The following is a 23669-nucleotide window of genomic DNA, read 5'->3' on the forward strand; positions in this document are numbered from 1 at the left end:
AGCTGACGACGCCGAGGCGGTCCAGCCCATCGGAACCATGGCTGCGTTCGGTTCCTCTCGGGGAGGATCCGCGCGTCTCGCGGGCTTGGTGACTCTGTTAGTGCTAGTCTTGCTGCACGTTTCCTCCGCGAGTCGTGATGTCGATCCGGGACGCAACCGGACGGATCCGGTCCAGGGGGATCCGGTCCAGGAGGACCCGCATCAGCAGACCAACTCCACGGCTCACAGGAAGGCTTTCCCCGTCCTCGCCTTCAACTACGAACACGTCAGGAAACCCTTCGAGATCTCTCTGTGGATCCTCCTGGCTCTGCTGATGAAGCTGGGTGAGTGTCGCCCCCACCCAGTCCTGGTGTTGGTTACTACACCCCCATCAGGGCTTCTGGTCGGGCTGAAGGTGGGCTTCTGGTTGGGCTGAAGGTGGGCTTTCTGGTCAGGCAGAAGGTGGGCTTCTGGTCGGGCTGAAGGTGGGCTTTCTGGTCAGGCAGAAGGTGGGCTTCTGGTCGGGCTGAAGGTGGGCTTTCTGGTCAGGCAGAAGGTGGGCTTCTGGTTGGGGTTCTGGTCGGGCTGAAGGTGGGCTTCTGGTCGGGTTGAAAGTGGGCTTCTGGTCAGACTGAAGGTGGGCTTCTGGTCGGGTTGAAGGTGGGCTTCTGGTTGGGCTGAAGGTGGGCTTCTGGTTGGGCTGAAGGTGGGCTTCTGGTTGGGGTTCTGGTCGGGCTGAAGGTGGGCTTCTGGTTGGGCTGAAGGTGGGCTTCTGGTTGGGCTGAAGGTGGGCTTCTGGTCGGGTTGAAGGTGGGCTTCTGGTCGGGCTGAAGGTGGGCTTCTGGTTGGGCTTCTGGTCAGACTGAAGGTGGGCTTCTGGTTGGGCTGAAGGTGGGCTTCTGGTTGGGCTGAAGGTGGGCTTCTGGTTGGGCTGAAGGTGGGCTTCTGGTCAGACTGAAGGTGGGCTTCTGGTCGGGCTGAAGGTGGGCTTCTGGTTGGGCTGAAGGTGGGCTTCTGGTCAGGCTGAAGGTGGGCTTCTGGTCGGGCTGAAGGTGGGCTTCTGGTCGGGTTGAAGGTGGGCTTCTGGTCGGGTTGAAAGTGGGCTTCTGGTCAGACTGAAGGTGGGCTTCTGGTCGGGCTGAAGGTGGGCTTCTGGTCGGGTTGAAAGTGGGCTTCTGGTCAGACTGAAGGTGGGCTTCTGGTCGGGTTGAAGGTGGGCTTCTGGTTGGGCTGAAGGTGGGCTTCTGGTCAGACTGAAGGTGGGCTTCTGGTCGGGTTGAAGGTGGGCTTCTGGTCGGGCTGAAGGTGGGCTTCTGGTCGGGCTGAAGGTGGGCTTCTGGTTGGGGTTCTGGTCGGGCTGAAGGTGGGCTTCTGGTTGGGTTGAAGGTGGGCTTCTGGTCGGGCTGAAGGTGGGCTTCTGGTTGGGCTTCTGGTCAGACTGAAGGTGGGCTTCTGGTCGGGTTGAAGGTGGGCTTCTGGTTGGGCTGAAGGTGGGCTTCTGGTTGGGTTGAAGGTGGGCTTCTGGTCGGGTTGAAGGTGGGCTTCTGGTCGGGCTGAAGGTGGGCTTCTGGTTGGGCTGAAGGTAGGCTTCTGGTCAGGCTGAAGGTGGGCTTCTGGTTGGGGTTCTGGTCGGGCTGAAGGTGGGCTTCTGGTTGGGCTGAAGGTGGGCTTCTGGTTGGGCTGAAGGTGGGCTTCTGGTTGGGCTGAAGGTGGGCTTCTGGTCGGGCTGAAGGTGGGCTTCTGGTTGGGGTTCTGGTCAGACTGAAGGTGGGCTTCTGGTTGGGCTGAAGGTGGGCTTCTGGTTGGGCTGAAGGTGGGCTTCTGGTCGGGCTGAAGGTGGGCTTCTGGTCGGGTTGAAGGTGGGCTTCTGGTCGGGCTGAAGGTGGGCTTCTGGTCGGGCTGAAGGTGGGCTTCTGGTTGGGCTGAAGGTGGGCTTCTGGTCGGGCTGAAGGTGGGCTTCTGGTCGGGCTGAAGGTGGGCTTCTGGTCGGGCTTCTGGTCAGACTGAAGGTGGGCTTCTGGTTGGGCTGAAGGTGGGCTTCTGGTCGGGCTGAAGGTGGGCTTCTGGTCGGGCTGAAGGTGGGCTTCTGGTCGGGCTGAAGGTGGGCTTCTGGTTGGGGTTCTGGTCGGGCTGAAGGTGGGCTTCTGGTTGGGCTGAAGGTGGGCTTCTGGTCGGGTTGAAGGTGGGCTTCTGGTCGGGCTGAAGGTGGGCTTCTGGTCGGGCTGAAGGTGGGATTCTGGTCGGGCTGAAGGTGGGATTCTGGTCGGGCCGAAGGTGGGCTTCTGGTCGGGCTGAAGGTGGGCTTCTGGTCGGGCTGAAGGTGGGCTTCTGGTTGGGCTGAAGGTGGGCTTCTGGTTGGGCTGAAGGTGGGCTTCTGGTCGGGCTGAAGGTGGGCTTCTGGTTGGGCTGAAGGTGGGCTTCTGGTCGGGCTGAAGGTGGGCTTCTGGTTGGGCTTCTGGTTGGGCTGAAGGTGGGCTTCTGGTTGGGCTGAAGGTGGGCTTCTGGTTGGGCTGAAGGTGGGCTTCTGGTCGGGCTGAAGGTGGGCTTCTGGTTGGGCTTCTGGTTGGGCTGAAGGTGGGCTTCTGGTTGGGCTTCTGGTTGGGCTGAAGGTGGGCTTCTGGTTGGGCTGAAGGTGGGCTTCCAGCCTCTCTGGAAAGTTCTTCCCAAGGTTAACACAATTTGTTTAAGTTGTAAAAATTTATTACGAGAAATGAAGATCTGATGAACAAAAAGTTCATATTGATCAGTTTACCTATCTTTTTTAATTATATTTAGTCTGGTAAGTGTGTGTGTGTGTGTGTGTGTGTGTGTGAGTGAGTGTGTGTGTGTGAGTGAGTGTGTGTGTGTTTGTTTTAAGCATGTGTGTCTTGTAGTATCACCTCAGTGGTATTTGTATTTGTGAAGAATACTCGTCATAAAGTCGTAGTATTTGTGGAAACCTTTGGACTCTCCTTGCCGGGACATACTCCTGTTGCTTCCACCGTCCTGCATCTCAGGAACACATCAGCTGCTCTGCTTCTACCAACTCAGGAAACCTCCATCCCAGGAGCCGAGCAGAACCACAGGCCTGATCCTCCTCATAAACGCCTCCATCCAGCAGCTCTTTCCCATCCAGTCTGCAGACGTCTGGAGGATGCTGGAAACTGAGGATTAAAACCAGAAAAGAAGAGAATATTCACCATTTTAATGCTTTTAGACACGATTCAGATGTTCACCAAAAGCTTTCATGAGTCGTTATTTAGATCAGAGCTCAAATTCCTCAGACTCTGTAGAATCGCTCAGAAGAACGTGGTTAAGAGTCGACTTGTGAGCCAAAAGCATTAAAAGTTTGTCTAGCCAAGCATTGGACTCTCAGAGCAGCGTTACGACGGGACGAAGTGCCGTAAATGGAATTCCCAGCGTCTCAAGCTACGTTTCCGTTACTCTGAAAACTGCAGAAAACCTAAATATGACGATAAAACTGGAAAGAGAAACAGAGACATTTAAAAAAAACTTAATATCAAATATCACCAAATAGTTTTTATGCTGTCATGAGGTGTTTTTTTTTTTCAGACATTTTAATATAAAAGTATTTTACAGAACTGTTATGTAAACACGTTTTTCTCATTTGCACGCCACCAGATGTGGCGTAGGAGGTTACATGACTGGTTTGTTGAAAGATGGCTTTTCCCACTGGCATTTCTGTTGGCGTTTTTTTGTCGTCTGCATCCGTCAGTCACAGGAATGATGGCTGAAACCATCACACCCGGCAGGACCACAATCCCAAACACGTACAGAATGTCTGAAGAAGAAGAAAACAATCAAGATGTCGACAGGATCAATCAGAGTCCGGATCAATCTGGAGAAATCAATCCTGCGAACCCCAATGAACTGAAGCGATGTTGAGAAAAAGCCTTCAGGACAAAAACTGTTTATTAGTTAAAGATGAAGAAGTTGTTTTGTTGCTTTTTAAGTGTTTTGTGCTGATAATGATGATCTCAGTAAAAGAAATGTGATATTTCAGAATAAAACAGCTGCTGTTCCGTTGGATATGGGAAACCAGTAAACACTGCTGGGATGTGCTGTTTGGTTATTCTGGGACCAGTCAGATGGGATCTGTTTACTCTGGTCAGACTGGAGATTAAACTCATTTAAACCAAACCTCCCAGGTGGCTTTTTCCATTTGACCTTTAGCTGCGTGCATCCTTATCATACCGAGTAGCCTTTGGTTGGAGGGGGGGCGTCTCCCTCTGCAGAAAGCATGTCTGACATCAGGAAAAGCTTCATTTGAGCCCAGAAGCTTTCTGCTTCTGCACTAATCCAAACCAAATCATAAAATATCACTTTTATTTCTGTTGTTTGACTGAACGAGTTGATATTTGTCTCGACTGATTTTGGTTCATCAGGAAGGCTTGTCTTTAACTAACGCAGTTAATGTGTTCAAATATCCACCAGGGTCAAATTTAGCAGCTTTTTTTTGTTGAGTGATGTTTTTCCTGAAATATTGTCCACATTTGAAAGTGTTTTTCCATTTATTCGTGTCATTAATCTTTTTAAATTGACAACATTTGCTGAATGTTTCTGTTCAGCCTTTTCTATGATGTCAGAATGGAGTAAATATGTAAAAAACCTCCAACAGCGGAGTTTCATTTGGACTTCTTCTAAACTTCTGAATGAAGACGTCCAGCCGGCGAATGTTTAAAGCATTCTGCAGTTCTGGAAAAATACAGAAATAAAAAGAGAAGCACTGCTTCCTACAGCCAAACTGGGAACCAGTTCCACAGCCAAACTGGGAGCCAGTTCCATAGAAACCACCCCAGTAACTGGATGTTCTGCTCCCTGCAGCCAAACTGGGAGCCAGTTCCACAGCCAAACTGGGAGCCAGTTCCACAGCCAAACTGGGAGCCAGTTTCATAGAAACCACCCCAGTAACTGGATGTTCTGCTCCCTGCAGCCAAACTGGGAGCCAGTTCCATAGAAACCAGCCCAGTAACTGGAGGTTCCGCTTCCTGTTTTGTAACTCTGGGAGGTCAGTTGGGGAGCAAAGCGCTCTGCTGGGAAATATGAGACCTTTATGTTTTGCTGGAACTGGGTCACGGAGCGTTTTACACACCAGTAGAAAAGTTACATTTTTTGGTGGATTTACCAGAAAGTCAACAAAGAGAAGCTGAAACTGAAGGAAAATGATCCTCTCTGACATTTAGCAACATTTCTGCAGCTTTTCAGATGAGCTGGAAGCTTTTCCACGTTACTGGGACATCCTGATAAGGATGGTTTACTGTCTGATGAAGACGTGATGAAAGTCTGGAAAAGTTTTTCTGCATCACTCAGACGGGATGACGTGAGAAAGGTGTGGGTTAGAATCCTCCTCACGGCAGCAGCTGTAGGAGACGTGTGAGGCCAGACGGAGTGTTTCAGACATATTTACATCCAGATATCAGTCCCAGCATGTTAAAGGAGGATGTTGTCCTCTGTGAAGCTGCAGCCTGCAGTTTCAGCTCTGATACAGATGCAGAGACGTTCTCTGGTGGCGTCGTCCTCTCTGCTCTCAACGTGAGGATTGTAGTTGGCTTCCGGACTCTTCCATTGGCTGAGGGAGCACAGAGAAGCTCTGTCATGTTATCTGCTGGTTCAGTTGTCGTCTCTGAGGGCCAAGCCCACTTCCTCTCCTCATGTGCTGCTCGATAACAGAGATCTCAGTGTGTGCAGCAGGAGGAGACGAGGACGGCTTCACACGAGACCACGGCCTGCACAAAACCTTGGTTAGAGCAGCGCGGTCACACGACCTGCAGGACGAAAGCCTGAAACATGGCGAAATGCATTGGTCTGCAGCAGGAATCACGCTGCTTCCTATGTTATGATGCAAGTTTAGCATCTGTTTTCTGTCTGTTTGACTTGAACTGCTCCTTTAGCCTCCCCTGAAGCAGTAAAGATGGCTTATTGGCCACTATGTTGGTGGCTGATAGCTAGATAGAAACTCAGTGTTCACTTAACTCTTCCTTTGTGCTTAAAATCAGATTAAAAAAAAGTTCATGTTCTTCCCAAAGTCAGACTTTTTCTCTTTCTGTTCACATCATTTCTCTTTTAGAAAATAAAACAAATACGTTTTTATTGAGCTCAGTCGGAAACCGTTTTTCCTCCTTCGATTGTCAACATCTGAGTTAAAAAAGATATTTGACCTGCGGCAACTTTTTCTACAGCAGAAAATGGCTTTCATGTTGGTTCTGACAGGTCAGCTGGGCCTAACTAGGATCCCATTAGCCCATCCACATATCTCATGGGGCTCATACAGTCTACATGAGCTCTCCATGTGGGGCCATGTAACTAAAACCAGATGGCTCTTGCAAAATCTGCTCAGTTCAAGCCCACCCAGTCCCACTGTAACCCTTTTGGGTCCCACATGGACGTGCTGGGGGAAACTTAAAAAGAAAACATGGCTTCTACAGTTGGATAATAAGTTACTGAAAGGGAGGTGTTGGGGTTTGTATACAAATAAAAACAGCTGTCATATAAAAGGTTCTTTTCAGAATAAGTTATCATTGATGCTTCTGCTTCATTATACGGCCCATCTACGGAGCTACAACAGCGACATAAGTTTTTAACTTGTACACATTTTAATATATGAATGTAACAAAAAGGTCAGGTACAAATCAGATATAAAAGTAACTCTACGAGTGAAAAAATAAACCAGGAAGTAAAATCAGTCTTTAAGTGTAAAGATGCAAGTAAACTTTATAAATAACATTTCACACATTTTACACGACTTCTAATGGACCAGTCAATTTTTCTATTTCCTAACCAATCAGAGCGCTGACGTTGGCCATAGATCCCCAAACTTAAGTCGGTTTATGGATAAATTAGCATTTAAGAACATTTAGCGGAATTGGTTTATAATGGAGACGTATTTTCCGGACAAATCCCTTTCGAGTCTCCAAAAAACCACTGGCTGGTTTTAAGGGACGTGAGCGTCACGTTAGCCGGGGTCAGCGGTTGGAGCTGTGCTTTTCCACATGATGGAAAGCTTAGAGACATGAGAACCTTAAATTTGGGATTAGAGAAATCTGACTGGTTCTTCAGTAGGTGTATAAAATGTATGACAAGTGTTTAGTACTTGCATATACTGACTAGAAAGTCACTAAACTTAAAAAACAACACTGTTTATGAACATATCAACTTAAGTAATTCTGAAAATTAAAAAAACAAAAGATGCGAGCTTCCACTCGAGATGTTGCAATCATGTAGGCTACGTTCGTACTGCAGAAAGACATGGCCCAAATAATAGTTTTTGCCCTGAGGTGACTCATAACTGTGTAAACGAGTTAGATCACAGAATCTGAGATTTAAAATCCGATCTGGGACACGTTCGTCTTCCATGTAATGTTCAGTAACATTTTCTGTTTGCTCCAAATAAACATGACAAATCTTGTAAAGTTGACTTATCTTCAGACTTGCAGAATTAATCAGTAAAATTTCTGCCTGCACTTGTTATAGTTTCCTGGCTCCATATTGCTCGCGCATTTTCCATTCAGCTGCTCTGAGATTCAAATTATTCTCCTGTATTTTAAGCTGATATGATTTTATTTTTAACTGAAAAAAATCACAGATTTATTAGTAAAGTTAATCTGCTTGTTGAGAAATGGTAAATTCTGAGGGGGAAGCGTTGGTTACGTACTGTAACCCTCAGATTCTACGAGTGTAGGCGCAGCCCTTTAAAGCTATCTCTAGCGGGTTTATTGCTACTTGCATGCGTGCGCCGCAAGCGGCAACCTCCAGAGGTTAAAAGGAAAACCTATGCGGAAGTGCATAAAACTGCAGTTCCCCCTTCATCCACTAGGGGCTGCAAAACGGAGCAAATCCCCATAGACTCCCATGTTAAAAAGGCCAACTTCACAGTAGAAATAAACACGTTTATAGAAAAAATAAACATGGTACTGCATAAATATGTTTACAGCCTGGTGCAAAGATCCATTTTTGGTTTAATAGGTCAGGTTTACCTTCATGACAACTGTGGGGGGAGTAAATTTTTTTCTAACTTGCCCGTTTTAAAGTAATTTAATCTCGAAATTTGGCATATTTAGGGGTGTGTCCTTTTGATTGACAGGTACCCGATCTCTGGCTTCCAGTAAGAAGAACGTAGAACAACCGCGGTTTTTAGCCGGTTAACAACGTGACTTAGCTTTAGCCCGCTTACCTCCATTAGCTGGTTAGCTCCCGTTATCTCCGGGTTAGCTCAGTTAGCTCTTAGCTACAGAAAGCTCGGAGTTCGCTCGATGTCAATCATCCACCATGACGCTCACAGCCCCCCTCTCAGCTCCACCTCTTTGCCCATATTTGTATATTCCGGGCGAAACGACGCGCATGACGCTGCCAAGATGGTGATGGTAGGAACCGCCCACCGAGCTTCAATTCAGCTCATCAGAAACCTACGGGTGACGTCACGGATGCTCCGTCCATCTCTTACATACAGTCTATGGTGCGGCGGGATAAACCTGCTAGCGATAGCCTAAAAGGACAAAGCTTATACAAAAGAAAACAAAATGTTTATGATTAAATTTAACTTTATTTTTGTTACTAAAGAAGTGCTATCAGAGATGGTCTTTGTTTGTCACAGATCAAATCCAAATAAAGTTTTCACTTCACAGGAAATGTAGATGAGGTGATGTTGAATAGGAGACGATGATCCAGAGAGAAACTGAAGCTGCAATCAGTTTCAGCTCTTTGCAGGAACTTGGAACCATTTTTCCCTGTTTGTTTTGTGTTTGCAGGATTTCACATCATTCCCAGAGTGTCGCATGTCGTCCCAGAGAGCTGTCTGCTGATCTTCGTGGGCCTGCTGGTCGGCGGCATCATTAAAGCCATGGAGGAGAAGGCTCCTGTCCTGGACTCGAAGCTCTTCTTCCTCTACCTGCTGCCTCCCATCATCCTCGACGCCGGCTACTTCCTGCCTATCCGGCCCTTCACAGAGAACCTGGGCACCATCTTGACCTTTGCGGTGGTGGGCACGCTGTGGAACGCCTTCTTCATAGGTGGGATGATGTTCGCCGTCTGTCAGATCGAAGCAGCCAAAGTGAGCAACGTGGACCTGCTGTCCTGCCTGCTGTTCGGCTCCATCATCTCAGCCGTGGACCCCGTGGCTGTCCTGGCGGTGTTCGAGGAGATCCACATCAACGAGCTGCTGCACACCCTGGTGTTTGGGGAGTCGCTCCTCAACGATGCCGTTACTGTGGTAAGCTCCCGCTGAGTCTAGTGTTTCCACTGTCGGATTGTTGTGGTTTTCACAGTGAAGTTTAATTTTTGCTCGCTTATAAACCTCTTATTTACGTTGCCATAGTTGTTTAGTCAGTTCATCCACTAGGGGGCAGTGTTGAGTTTAGAGTTCGCTTCACCTTTTGACAGCAGTTGGTAGTATTGATGTACCACTACAAAGACAAATAAATGAAGTTTATCTTCATGACTACATGGGCTCTATGTGAAATCCTGGTCTCGATAAAAGTTAAGACTTATGAGATTATAACATCAGCGTCATAATCAAGGTAGTAAAATAACCTGGAACACAAGAAAATGTAAACCAGTAAAGTCCCGTCTCATGAGGAAGGTGAAGCTGAGCAGTTCTCCAGGTGTTTAAAAAAAAGGTGTTGCCAGGTAAATATCTCACAAAGCCATCGACTGATGATGATGATGATGATGATGATGATGGACACCTCTATCAGGAGGTGTCAGGATAGTCCAGATATACACCCCACATTCACCTTAGAAACACCATGAGGGTACAAAAAAACGTGAAGCCCAAGATAGTTTTTGACAGGAAGAGAGAATACTTCACTATAAAACATCTTTTATCACCATGGCAACTAGCAGGACCTTCATATCTCTGGAAACTAGCAGGATCCTCATGACTGATTTCAAAGGCAGAGTCATAAGAGACACATTCAACAGTTTTTTTGAGCTGGAATAAAACTTTTTGACATGATGTGTGATTGTGGCTGTTCGCTGCCAGTTTCTGTCCCACCGTGACGAGACGCTTTGTAACCACAGAGTCTCTGCTTTCATATGACGCCTTGTTTGTGTGGAGAAATGATCAGTGACATTCTCATGTTTTCTGTTTGGGGTTTAAACTGTTTGGTTTGGATGCTGATGCTGGTGGAGGCTTTTAGTTTCTTTTCTCCCTGGCAGGTTTCTATGCTACATGTTAGCATTGCTACATGTTAGCATTGCTGCTTCCTGGCATTGTGAAGATCTTTATCATGAGATGCATGTGGTACAGAAGAGTTTAATCCAGAGTTTAGTTCTTTAGTTCCGCCTTCCAGACCCAAACTGAAAACCTGAGTGCTGTGAAGTCCCTGTTAGCCTGGTGTTTTAATCTGAGGGGGTGTTAGGTGGTTATTATGGTTTCTTTTATTCCAGATATTGGAATGACATGAAATGGATGTTCTCACAAACCTTTTTCACTGCAAATGTTTTAACTTGACGCATTAGGACAAACACAGGCATGTGGGTTGTGTTCCACCTCAGGTGTATTTGTTTTTTTGCTAATGTTTTACAACAAACAGGCTCACCACAACTGCTAAATGGGACAGATTTCTCCTGTGCTAAAGTTAATATTTGCTATCCAAAAGGCTTGAAGGTGCTGCAAGAGGACTAACAATCAGCCTGAAAGTATCTAAGACAGTATGGGGGCTTTTTAGTGAGGTGTATAATGAACTGCATTGCATTTCGATTTGAGAAAATGCTCAAAATCTACTCATCTTATTTAAAACTCTGCCCTCAGACTGAAAATCCTGTTCTTTTGTGTGAAAATGAGTGTTTTTACACTTGTATACAATACAATGCTAACAAATGTAACTCAGTTTTCATGCACACATCCACTGAAACGAGCCTGTCTTAAACGCCAGCCGTTGGAGTGCCAGGGATTATGCTGTCATGCTTCCCTGTGGGCGTTTTTGCTTTACTTCACAGTATTTAGCAGGTTCAGCAGGTTCACAAGGAACGCAGTTCTCCTGCAACGTTCTGATGGTTTCACCACAGGAGACATGTAGAACTGAAATGATGCAAACACAGGTTAATGATTGTGTTTCACCTATAAACCAAGCCGCAAGCTCTGGCGGGTAAAAGTGAAGCCTCTGTGAATCCTGCAGTTCCTCCTTCATCCACTAGGGGCTGCAAAACGGAGTGAATCCCCATAGACTCCCATGTTAAAAAGACCAACTTCACAGCAGAAATAAACATGTTTACAGCAGAAATAAACATGTTTACAGCAGAAATAAACATGTTTACAGCCTGGGACAAAAACATTTTAGGTTTAATAGGTCAGGTTTACCTTCATGACAACTGTGGGGGAGTGAGTTTTTCCATTTCCTCTGTTTAGAAGTTTTCAGCATATTTAGGAGCGTGTCCTTTTGATTGACAGGTCCCTGTTATCCGGCTGTAAAAAGGCGGAGTGAAACACAGCCGTGGTTTTTAGCCGGCTAATGGAACAACTTTGCTTTAGCACGCCTACCTCCGCTAACTGGTTAGCTCCGGGTTAGCTCTTATCTACAGGTAGGTCGAAGTTTGATGGACATCAATCATTCAACCCCAAGCTCACAGCCCCCACTAAGCTCCACCTCTTTGCCAATTTTTTGTTGGCAAAGAGGAAAACCATGGACTCCAGTGACTTATACACGGTATGTGATTCACTTGTAAACATAAATCACAGCATGAGAACAGCCAGATCTGTTCTCACCGTTCCTTATATAATCCGTCTTTTAGGAGTGAGAGATGGATTGATGCATGATGCTTCTTTTCTAGCTCTCACAGCCTGCTTGGCTCTCTCAGATGGCTTCTGTTTACGTGGTATGTTTATTGATCAGGTTTGGCAGTAATCGGGCCTGGAAGTTCTCGGGATATTGAACTGTTTCCCAGAAAGATGTGGTTAATCAGTGAACTCATGTCTTTACATGTCGGGTTGGAGAGCTTTAATACTTGATTAATGAAACTTCATTTTGTATTTAATGTTTCTCAAATATTAGAATTGATTTGATTTTAAACATTTCAGAGTGAAAAGTTTGCAAAATGGTAAGAAATCAGAAAAAATACTTCTTCCTATGATATATTTTCCAACAATTAACACTGGGAAACAAACACATTTTACAATAATATTCAAGGTATATTATTAAATATATATATTAAATCATACCTGAACTGTATAAATGAATTCTAATTGGCACATTTAAGCCTGATTATTTGACTTCTTTTTAGATTAAATCAGGTTGCTTGTTTCTCATGTGAAACTAATTCTGTGATTTACATTTAAATTCAGTAAATCTGACTATTACTGGCAATATAAATGGAAAACCAACAAATATCCACATTTCACAAGCTGGGATCGGTGTGTTTTTAATATCCAATTAATATAAAATACACTTAAAGAAAAAAATAATTATTTTGTCAATCAGCTCTTTGAACTACAATCTTATGCAAAAGTGTGAAGTAAAATTCCTACAAATTTTAGTTTTGTAGATTCATGAAATGACCCTTAAAAGAAAAGGATCAAACACACTGTCTTTGTTTGTTTTACTGCAGGTACTTTATCACCTGTTTGAGGAGTTTTCCCACGCTGGAACTGTGACCGTTGGCGACGCTTTCCTTGGTGTGGTCTCTTTCTTCGTGGTTTCCCTGGGCGGCATCATGGCGGGCGTCGTGTACGGAGTCCTGGGAGCCTTCACGTCCCGCTTCACCTCCCACACTCGCGTCATTGAGCCTCTGTTTGTCTTCCTCTACAGCTTCATGGCTTACCTCTCTGCTGAGGTCTTCCATCTATCAGGGATCATGTCGTAAGTAGAACGGACGTCCTCTGTGGGTTATCGCAGAGGTTATCTAATGTTCTTGAACATATTGATTATCAGTGTTTTGATCCTTATGAAGCAACAGTGGTTGGTATTTTTTGTTTAAAGTTTCAATCTGGATCTGTAGGACATCAGATTGTTTGTTTCAACAGTTTAATTGCCTGTGGCGTGGTTATGCGTCCGTATGTGGAGGCCAACATCTCCCATAAGTCCTACACCACGGTTAAATACTTCCTGAAGATGTGGAGCAGTGTGAGCGAGACCCTCATCTTCATCTTCCTCGGTGTGTCAACCGTGGAGGGTCCACATGAATGGAACTGGGTCTTCGTCATCTCCACGCTTGTCTTATGTCTGGTGTCCAGAGTGTTGGGTCAGTACCACAAAATAACTTGTCTGCATTGCTGGTCCTTTAATGCCACATTTTAATCACTTCTAAATGAAATTACATGTGCATATTGGTTATTTTGGTTTTACAACTGGTTATTATGTGTTTTGCATGAATATCTTAATCCGTTGTCAGAAACTTAGGCAAGGTCTTATCCAGGGCCAGGTTTAAAAGTGTACAGGCCCCTGGGCCCAGTGTGTTCCAGGGGCCCCCTTTCCCACCGCAACATTGTTAAAATTGTGAATGATACGCTGTGAAACGACTTTTCTAACATCTCTCAGCCAATGGTAACAATAGCAATACACTATTGGTAGTGGTGTAACTATCTGGTTTTTATGTACATCTTATTTCATGTCCAAACTGCTGGTGTTTGCCCTATGTGGGCCCACAAGTCGGCGTGGGCCCCTGGGCCTGTGCCCATAATTCCCATTGGATAATCCGGCTTTGTTCTTATCCCAGCAAATATGGCAATTTCTACATATTTATTGCTGGTAAAGATGATAGTTGTTGCCCATACGTAATGAGTTATGAGCTCCTTTATGTGTTGAGAAATTTCGGTTTTTTTAAAAGAATATGAATACCTGGATTTTCATGCTCCATTTATACACCGCATCATCAATGTCAACAAATTAATTGGCTACAGGAATGTGTATGGGCAACAGTATGATATGTATCAACTCAGATGCAATGTAATGCCATAATATAAACAATATTGCAGCTTTTCTTTTCTTCAGTTAAAGACTTAACTGATTTCTTAAAGCATAGTAAGCACTAAAAACTGCTACATGCTTCAACTTACTGCATAAACACAGAGGATCTGCATTTCACTGTAGATTAAAAACATTGCTCTTTATTTATAAGAAGAATAAAGAAATTAAAATCTGCTTCATTACTAAAGTTTCTAAAAAAAATCGAGTGATGTTGAATATTGATATATTGTCACACAAAATATTGCGATATTTCAGTTTGATATTCTTGCAGCCCTGCTATACATTCATATTTTGTTGTTGCCTTTTCTCCAGATATTATTTTACCATAGAGTCCATTGATTAATTAAATGCATAATTAAATCCATTTAAAGATGTCATTTAAAGCCAGTTTGAGCACATAGACTTCCTGACAATCCACAAAGCTAGGTTAGCTGATATGGATGCTAGCTTTTAGTAGCACATGTGTTGTTACTTCTCTATGTGTAAAATACATGAACATTTAATTTATTTAATGTGATAGTTATTGAAAGCTCTTGTTTTTTGTGTCTAAAAACAAAACAAAAGTGAGTACATTTGTTATTGTTAACTTGTTTGCTGAGGTTGGCTAGCGTACAGTTATAGCATCCTAGCTAGCTTTAACTGTTCATGAATTCAAGCAAATTAAAGATCACAAAATATGTGTCCTAGATCAAGCTGTTTATGTTATTAGATCTTTTTAAACTAAAAAGATGTTTTTATCATGTTTCATACTATAAAATTCAGCAAATTGAGCAGTGGTACGTTTGGTTATTAACGCACAGCTAAAATGCAGTCTGAGCAGATTTTTATTTTTCTTCTTTTTTGTATTTGTATTATCTTTAATGTATTCAGGGAATAATAATAACGTTCTTTGACATTGCTGTGATAAGTAAAAAGTCAGATTCAGTTTCCAAGTTTAAGATGGTTGCAGTTTTTTTGTTTTGTTTTTTGCCCTGAATTACTCATTTTTATCATATTGTGTTTTCTAAATTTAGTTATCTTTTCTCTTTTTTTACCTGTGCCTTTTAGGAGTCATTGGTCTCACATTTATCATTAATAAATTTCGTATTGTGAAACTGACCAAGAAGGACCAGTTCATAGTGGCCTACGGTGGCCTGCGAGGTGCCATCGCGTTCTCTCTGGGATTCCTGCTGACTGACATTCAGAAAAAGAAAATGTTCCTCACCCCCATCATCACTGTCATCTTCTTCACTGTCTTTGTTCAGGTGTGTGTTCATGATTGTGTTCATATTGTGTTCATAATTTTAATTTAAACTTTTGCTTCTCGTAAAAAAATAAATGAATAAAATTTTCAGTTATATAACATAAACAAACGTAGGCAAAACTTACATTTTAAAAATTTTAAATGGAATGATTTATTAAAGGTCAGGTATAGATGGAAATTTTTTTTAAATATCTGGCTTCAGATGGAAATTATTTCTCATTTTACTTCAAATGAAGGGTTGCATCAACAAGGATTTTGTCAAATAAACAGATTTCTTTCATATTTCTTTTCTTTGGGGAAAACTTTGGCATCTGTTTCGTTCAAGTTTTTCTTTCTGGTTTTAGGGAATGACAATCAGGCCTCTGGTGGAGCTCCTGGCTGTAAAAAAGAAAAAGGAAAGCAAAGGATCAATTAACGAGGAAATCCACACACAGGTGAGATTTGTGGTTGTTCTTCGTACTATTGTGTAATATGTAAGAGGGACAGTGTTAAAGATTTAACCTATTTCTTAATTTATTTACAAACAAAAAAGGTTTTCTTTGTTATTATTAAAATATGTGTAAATAACAATATCTACAAACAAATTTTTGCCAGTTTCTGGATCATCTCCTGACAGGAATTGAAGGCATCTGTGGTCATTATGGACATCATCACTGGAAAGACAAGTATGATTTTTTTGTTTATGTTTTTTACTTCAAGTCTGGGCTCTGTTTTCTCCAACTATGTAATTCACTGGGGTTTTCTGTCAAACAGGGTGTTTAGTGGTATGTCTTGCTAAAAAGGAAACATGTTTTTTAACTAGTCTGCAGAAATCAGGTTTAAAATGATGGACTTGAGGATTTAGTTTCAGCTTTTCTTCTTTATAGAAAAGCTAAGGAAGATGTTGGAAAATTCACTTTATTCACTGGAAGCTCAGTAAGAGAAAGTCCAAAGTTTGGTTCCAAATCACTTGATTTGAGATGGAAACAAAGTGTTAGGCTGGAATCTACTGTTTTTCTGCTTAAGATGCAGAAATCAACTAAAACTACAAAAATGAGTAAATTCAGACAAAAAGCTGAAAAAAATGCAGCATCTGACCTTTCCAGTATGTCATACATTAATCTTTACATTGATTGGAAATAATGTTGAGGTTTGGACCACTTATTTAATTAATCAATTGGTGTGTTTTGGGCTGCAAGTGGTTAGCACTGTGGCCTCACAGCAAGAAGGTCACTGGTTCGATCCTTGGCTGGGGAGGGGTTTGGTCAGTGGCCTTTCTGTGGGGAGTCTGCATGTTCTCCCCGTGTATGCGTGGGTTCTCTCCGGGTACTCCGGCTTCCTCCCACCGTCCAAAGACATGCATGATAGGTTAATTGGCCACTCTAAATTGCCCCTAGGAATGAGTGTGAGTGTGAGTGGTTGTTCGTCTCTCTGTGTGGCCCTGCAATGGACTGGCGAGCTGTCCAGGGTGTACCCTGCCTGTCGCCCAAAGCCAGAAAATGAATGAATGAATGAATGGTGTGTTTTGGGTTATTCTGAATCAAATATTATAAACCAAGTCGTATTTAAACACACACAGAAGCCAATATTTTCTCCAACTTGGCCAAATCCACCTTCTTTCATTAAGTATTTAGGAAATTACTTTAGATAATTTTCTGCGCATGTTATTAATATTGATGTTTTATTTTCAGTTATGTTTTAAAACATAACTGCTAATGTACTGTAAATTACATTTACAGTACATTTACTGTAAATTTTGGATCTCAACTATCATGTTTAAACCGATCATAAGAACATAAACAATGAAATCTTCTCTACTTTGTAATGTGCTTCAAAATGATACCTTGAACATTTTAATAAGGCTACTTATCTAAATGTGTATGTTATTTATTTAATTTAAGGTGAGTTTATGAGTGCTGAATCCCTGACAATCCACTAAGCTAGGTTAGCTTGTGCTAAGCTAGCTAGCTAAGAGCAGGAATAGCTTTTTACTTTTCTTTACACTAAGTGAGTTAAGATTTATATCTATTTTACTTTTGCAGTGTTGTAAGCTAAGTGTAACTTCAAAATAAAGAATAATTCTGCACATTTGTTTTTGCAAACTTTTCTTTTCCTGCTGAAGCTAGCTTACACTTATTGCACTCTAGCTACCTATTTCTGTTCTCTTAGGAGAGTGGAGAAATCTTACATGTTTGTAAAATATTTGTGGTCAACAGTAAATATTTGTAAGATGTAAAAAAAAACAACTCAAATTGTGGTCTTAAGATGTTTAGTCTCTTGAAATCAAACAAATGAGATTGAATTCAGCTCTGGTAGATATTTTGTTAACCATATGTAGTTAATGGGCTGTCTGAAAATTGGTTTGTAGAAGTTTTTTCCATCTTGAAATAAAAAATATATAAATTTTTCATCTTTTAATGTGCTTCAAGCTCTTCAATACACGTATCTGTGCAATAATCACTGATATTTGTGTTGCATCCAGACTCAATCGATTCAATAAGACGTATGTGAAGAAGTGGCTGATCGCAGGCGAGCGCTCCACAGAGCCTCAGCTCATCTCCTTCTACAACAAGATGGAGCTGAAACAGGCCATGATGCTGGTGGAGAGCGGCAGCTCTGCCAAGCTCACCTCGACTGGGTCGTCGAACTCCCTGCAGTGAGTTTAATGGGAGAAGTTGTTTTTTTCCCCAACATAAATTACCAAAAAGTCTGGAGTGAAAATCCTGGGTCTGGAATTCCTGTATTAAAGTGGAAATAATGTAAGAATTATTAGCGGACCCAAACCCTTTAGACAAATTAGAAAATAAATAAATGAAGTGGTAAAATATTTTTGTTTCTAAATTATTGAAGAAGATTTAAATATAACTTTAGAATTTAAATGTTTGGAACTACTAGAGTGCCAAATATAAAAATAATAAATAAATAAATAAAAGTGAATTAAAAATATGAAGAGAAATGAACTGAAGTATGTGTGGCAAGATGACACGTTTTTGTAACCATGGGGTGGTAGAAAATTACTAATCCATTTATTTTTATACAGAACATTCCACAACTGCCAAGTTTCCCCTGGGCAGACCAACCAGTCTGCTCGGCAGCACTTCCTAATTAATTATATTAATTATATATTATATATATTATATATAATTATATTATATATAATTATATATATATATATATATATATATATATATATATATATATATATATATATATAATGAGGCACCACCCCCTCAGTTTAATAAGCCAATCACCACAGATTTTTTAAAAGAATAAATCAACAGAATTACTCACAAAACATGATTATCTTTAAAACATTTCACATTAAATAATCCAGCACATTAATTAATAATTCACACAAGTTCATATTAACATTTGACACTTCTCAGTCTTCATTTTTATACCACTAATCACTTTCAATCAGTTATTCAATAAAGAACAATACCTGTCCATTCACACTCTGCAGGCGCACTTATAGTAGGTAGGCCCTGTCAATTAAGAAAAACTTTCTTAGGAAAGACATTTTGGAGAGGAATGACATTACTGAAAGTATAAACATAAAAAGAATGTTTGGGAAAATCTGTATAAATACAAGAGTCGTCTGAAACCTTCATGAGTTAGTGCCTCATAACTGTATAAGTAAACAAAGAAGTGTAGAAAGGTAAATAAATGTGTAGATATTAGTAGTCATAGTATTTTTTTTTTTTAAATACACCTGGAAACGTTTTAAAATATCTTTTTTTTTTTTTTTTTTAATTTTTTTTTTTTTACTACCGTCTTTGTTTTTTTGATAAATGTTGTGGTTTTTCTGTTGGGTTGTACTGATTATTTAACTATGCATGTGCAATTCATTCATAAAAATACATTTTAATTGTTTTTATATATATATATATATATATATATATATATATATATATATATATATAATTTTTTGTTTTTCTTTTGTTCATATTTGATTTTTATTATTATTATTATTAGTAGTATTATTATTATTTATGTTTAAATGATTTATTTTCATCTTTGCATTTATTTATTCTTCATGTTTTCTCTCAGAAACATGCAGCAAAAAGCACCGACCAGAAGACGAGCGATCCCGAGCATCTCGAAGACTCGTGAGGCGGAGATCAGAAAGATCCTACGAACCAACCTGCAGAACACCCGACAGAGGGTGAGGAAGTCGTAGCTTCTGAGTGCTGTAGATGTGACCAGTCCTTCTTGTGTGCAGGTTTTTTTTATTATGTCTGATGCTCATCATTTAGTTGTTTTGCTCCTCAGCTTCGCTCCTACAGCAGACACGACCTGTTCATTGACCAATTAGAGGACAACATGAGCGAGATTCGCTTCAGGAAGCAACGGGTGGAGATGGAGAGGAGGGTAAGTCTCACTCTGACTCTGGTTCTCAGCTGGAGATACTTAAAACGATCCATTTCCTTGTCAAAATTCACTCTTTCAGCATTTTCTATTGAAAACGGTCCAAATTGTAATCCTTGTTCTTGATATCCCAACAGCATTGTTGTGAATTATGTTCATATATGTTGACTTCCTGGCTATTTGATTAAAATCCATACATCTGATTTTTCCTTGAACCTGAGGTCCTTCCTAATGGACTTTTATTTTGCTCACAGATGAGTCACTACCTCACAGTTCCTGCAAATCGCCAAGAGACGGCTCCTGTGAGGAAAGTCTGGTTTGAACCAGGTCAGTGACGGATCCAGAAATGATCTTGTCGTGTTATAAAAGTTGTCTTTTTTCTCTAGAATCCCAGATTAGATGAATTTCCAAAGATTTCTTTATCCAATAACACCTGAATTCATTTACAATCATATAAAAATAAATTAAATCCAGGAAAATAAAGTGACTGGAAGAATGGTCCAAAGAAACAATGTCCACACTTCATACTGATAATGTATTATTTTACTCTCGTCTCTCTTCAGAGGACACCGTGAAAACTACAAAATAAAGAACGTTTCGGTTCCCACAACGCTTTTTCTATGTTCTTTAAGCTTCATGTTAATGTCATGCTACATCAGCATCACAGGAGTAAGGATGATAAAACGGTGTGAAAATGTCCATAAATGCATCCCATACAGTGAAACAGACAATAAGGAAGGAGCACCGTGTGCGCCTTGTGGACCACATGCAGAATGAGACGCGCGTCTTATCTACCCACAATGCCACGGGTCATGGGTTTAATAAACTGGTTCCCATGACAACTACATTTTATGATGAAGACAAGTTATAATCTTAAATTATAAATAATAAAAGGAAAATAAATAATCAAGGGTTAAGAGAAGCAAATAAATTGTTTAAATAAAAAATTGTTATTTGTCACAAATGTGCATCAACAGGATGAATTACATTTATTGTAAGTTAAAACATTAGATATCATTTACTGAATATGTAAATTAATTCTTCTTATTATATTAATAATACCTTTATCATATGTGAATATAATTCCTTATAACCCCATCATGGAGAATTCTGTAACTATTGTGAATTAAAAAAACTAATATAAAGATGATTCAGCTGTTAAAAAAAAAAACTAAAATGACATTTGCAACAATAATAATAATAATAATAATAATAATAATAATAATTAATAATGTTTGTAATAAATGTTGAGATAACTTGGTTAATATACAGTAATAATAGTGAAACAGTCAAAAGTGGAAAGAATTGCGGGAAAACAAACATATTTTTGGCGCTACAAACCCAAACTGAGCGTTGGAAGCCTCGGGTGGATTTATTTCCACTCAGCGTCAGCGCAGAGACTTAAAGGCTTCAGCTTAAACTGTGCAAATGACTTCACAAAAGACCTTTTTTGGGGAAGAATAAAAACACGGTCGCAGATGCAGCAATAAGACTCAGAGAATGGCTACGGTTACATAATGCTTTTTAATTCGGAATTAATAATTCAGATTTAAATAATTCAAAATTAATGTATTCTTCTACGAGTTTACATGATAATAATAATTCCGAATGAAGGTTTACATGACAGAGGAATTAAATAGTTCAGAATTAAGATGAGAAGAAACCAGCTACTTACTTCGGAATTAAGTTTAATTCCCAATAGAAATTAGCATCAGGAATTTAGTGTTTATATGGTCGTTTTTCATCAGTTTAAAGTGGAATTAACTTTTATTCGGATTAAAGAGGAATTAAACTTCCCATGTAAATGCACGGAATGAGGAAAAAAGAAAAAAGCTGGCGGACACCAAGTAAAGTTCAGGATTTTTAAAACCTCTGATGTTCATGTTAATCATAAAAAGTGTAATAATTTCTACCTCTGTGTAGGCTGGAACTGAGAAGGGATTAAAATTTAAAATTAAAAAGTACAGAAACATGTTTATGGAGCTCAAAATGTCCTTTAATGTTCTGTATCACATCTTAAATAAATCATTACATCAACATGTTTTCTCTCTCTCTATCCAAGATTAAAACATGAAATATAACCTCATTATTTCCGTTTCTGAAGTCTGACAATAAATTGGGTCCCAAACTCCTGGAAGTTTGAAGCTTTTCCAAAGTGTTTCTGCTCATTACAAGTAATTTAATACATTCTATGTGAATTATGTTGCATATATGTTCATACCGCATGTCTTCCTCTTTGAAATGCCAAAAAAAAAGTAAACTAGAAAAGCATTCGGAGCTCAAACCGTCGCCAAGACCACAGTTCTCCCCATATAATCCTTTAAAAAGTTCCTGGAACGGTGATCCAGATCACAGTTCTTCCTTTTTCACTTTTCCAACAACTCCTGGAAATTGAATGAAAATCTGTCCTTAACCCAAACAGATAAACGCCGGTGAAAAGATGACCTCCTTAGTGGAGCTGATAGGAAAACTGTTTTTGTCCTGCAGCAGACAGACTGGATTTAACAGTGCTGTTGCATCCTGCAGCTGTAGGGGGCGCCAACATGCAGGATTTACCAAACCCAGCCGGGGTTTGGGCGTACGTCCACCTCTCTACTGCTGCCCAACAGAAACCAGATAACAGCTTCTGTGTTTTCCAGAGCACAAGGTTTACACATACGATGACAGCGAGAGTCCCAGAGGCCGAGCGGCCCAGCCCACCCCCTCCTCTCCAGATGCCATCACCCTGCTGGACGAGTCCCCCAAAAGAAGCCGCCATGGCAACGCCCTGAAAGCCGGAGGCAAAGAGTCTGAGGAGCAGGAGGAGCAGCTGAAACTGTCTCGCTGCCTCAGTGACCCCGGTCCCAACAAGGAGGAGGATGATGACGCCTTCCTGACGATGAAGCACATTCCGGAAACCTAACTCCGATGCCTGGACGGAGCTGGATAGTTATCCATATTTTGAACATAGCTTGTATCATGTAACATGCAGCATTACCAAAGCGTGCACCACACATGGAGCGCTTGTTTTAAACAGCTCAACGTGCCAGATGGGTGGAGTTAAGCACAGTGACCTGTTAGAGATGTGTCAGTCAGGAGATGTGATGTGTGAAGGCCGATGGATTCCAGGCAGGTAGAAAAACCCGAAAGATGGACAGTTATGTCAAAACAATCTAAATATTCTGTCAGCTCTTTGATTTGGATGAAAACGTCCGTTCTTCCAGCTTGTTTAATCCCTTCAAACCTCCACAATTCTTTCTTCTCTTCCGTTTGGCCATGTTTATTCAGTCCAAACTCTGCATCTGAGGAGGCTTTCAGCTTGATCTGGATGGTCTGTGAAACCCCAACAGAGCTGTTTCTGCATCATTTCTCTCTGTGCGTTGCATCGAAAGTAAAATCATGTCAAAAGATTCTCTTCTTGTAAGAAGGAGCAGAGAAAATGTCGCCTTCTGGACCATAAAACCCAGACAGCAACGTCGCTTTCAGCACACAGAAAGCAGCATTTATTTCAGAAACCGGGTTTCTAACTTTCTGAAACACGTCGAGCTCTGATGGGGACACAACATGAACCATTAGAAACTGTGTAAATCACATGAAGGGAGATAAAAAGCTGTTATTCTGACTGTATTTCACATTTATGGCATTCTGTCACTATTTTAGAGACCATCTAAAGAGTTCATCTTGCTTTGAATTAAGCCGACAGGGTGAAAAATCTTGTTTTATGGCTACAAATAAATACAAATGTGTGTTAAATGCAGTAAAACATGGCAGCAAAATGTGTTTTCCCTCCACTGAGGGGCTTTGTTGGGAATAAAAAAGAACTTAGAGGGACAAGAAAACATGTTTTCCTTTTAAAGATGTGAAATGAAGCCGAACTGCCGACAAGCTTGTTGTTTATCTTTCCAGAAAATGACTCATCTGTGTTGGTTTATTTCCTCAGGGACTGTCTGTCCAGCCGTCAGCTGCTAAAAGAAATGACGTTGCAGTCTGCAACGTGCTCCTGCTTCAAGCGTTCTGTAATCTCAAGTGTTCGGAGCTTTATTTGCCAACATTGTCAGAGAAAAGGACATTCCTGCTAACTGAGCATGCTGTGAGATTTTTATTGGGAGGTGGAAGAAAACTCGATTGCCTTTCCACATGCAGCAGACTGCCACAGCATCTGCCACGTTCACCTTAAAATGTTTTGCTTTGTGTGTGATATCTTTGTATTTTACAGTGTTGTA

General features: G+C 41.3%; 1 protein-coding gene across 1 annotated transcript; it reads left to right on the plus strand.

Annotated features, from left to right (window-relative positions):
* On the plus strand, nt 1-22717 carry slc9a1b (solute carrier family 9 member A1b). The gene is made up of 12 exons (XM_079259145.1): nt 1-323; nt 8724-9184; nt 12520-12770; nt 12935-13152; nt 14925-15121; nt 15465-15554; nt 15715-15785; nt 17582-17755; nt 19150-19264; nt 19372-19470; nt 19722-19794; nt 22107-22717. Exons 1-12 carry the CDS (start codon nt 38-40, stop codon nt 22367-22369), a joined length of 2298 nt encoding a protein of 765 aa, XP_079115271.1. The 5' UTR covers nt 1-37; the 3' UTR covers nt 22370-22717.
* Nucleotides 22718-23669: the final 952 nt, after the last annotated feature.

This window comes from Telmatherina bonti (genome assembly GCF_933228915.1).
Source record: "Telmatherina bonti genome assembly, chromosome: 19".
NCBI classification, from domain to species: Eukaryota; Metazoa; Chordata; class Actinopteri; order Atheriniformes; family Telmatherinidae; genus Telmatherina; species Telmatherina bonti.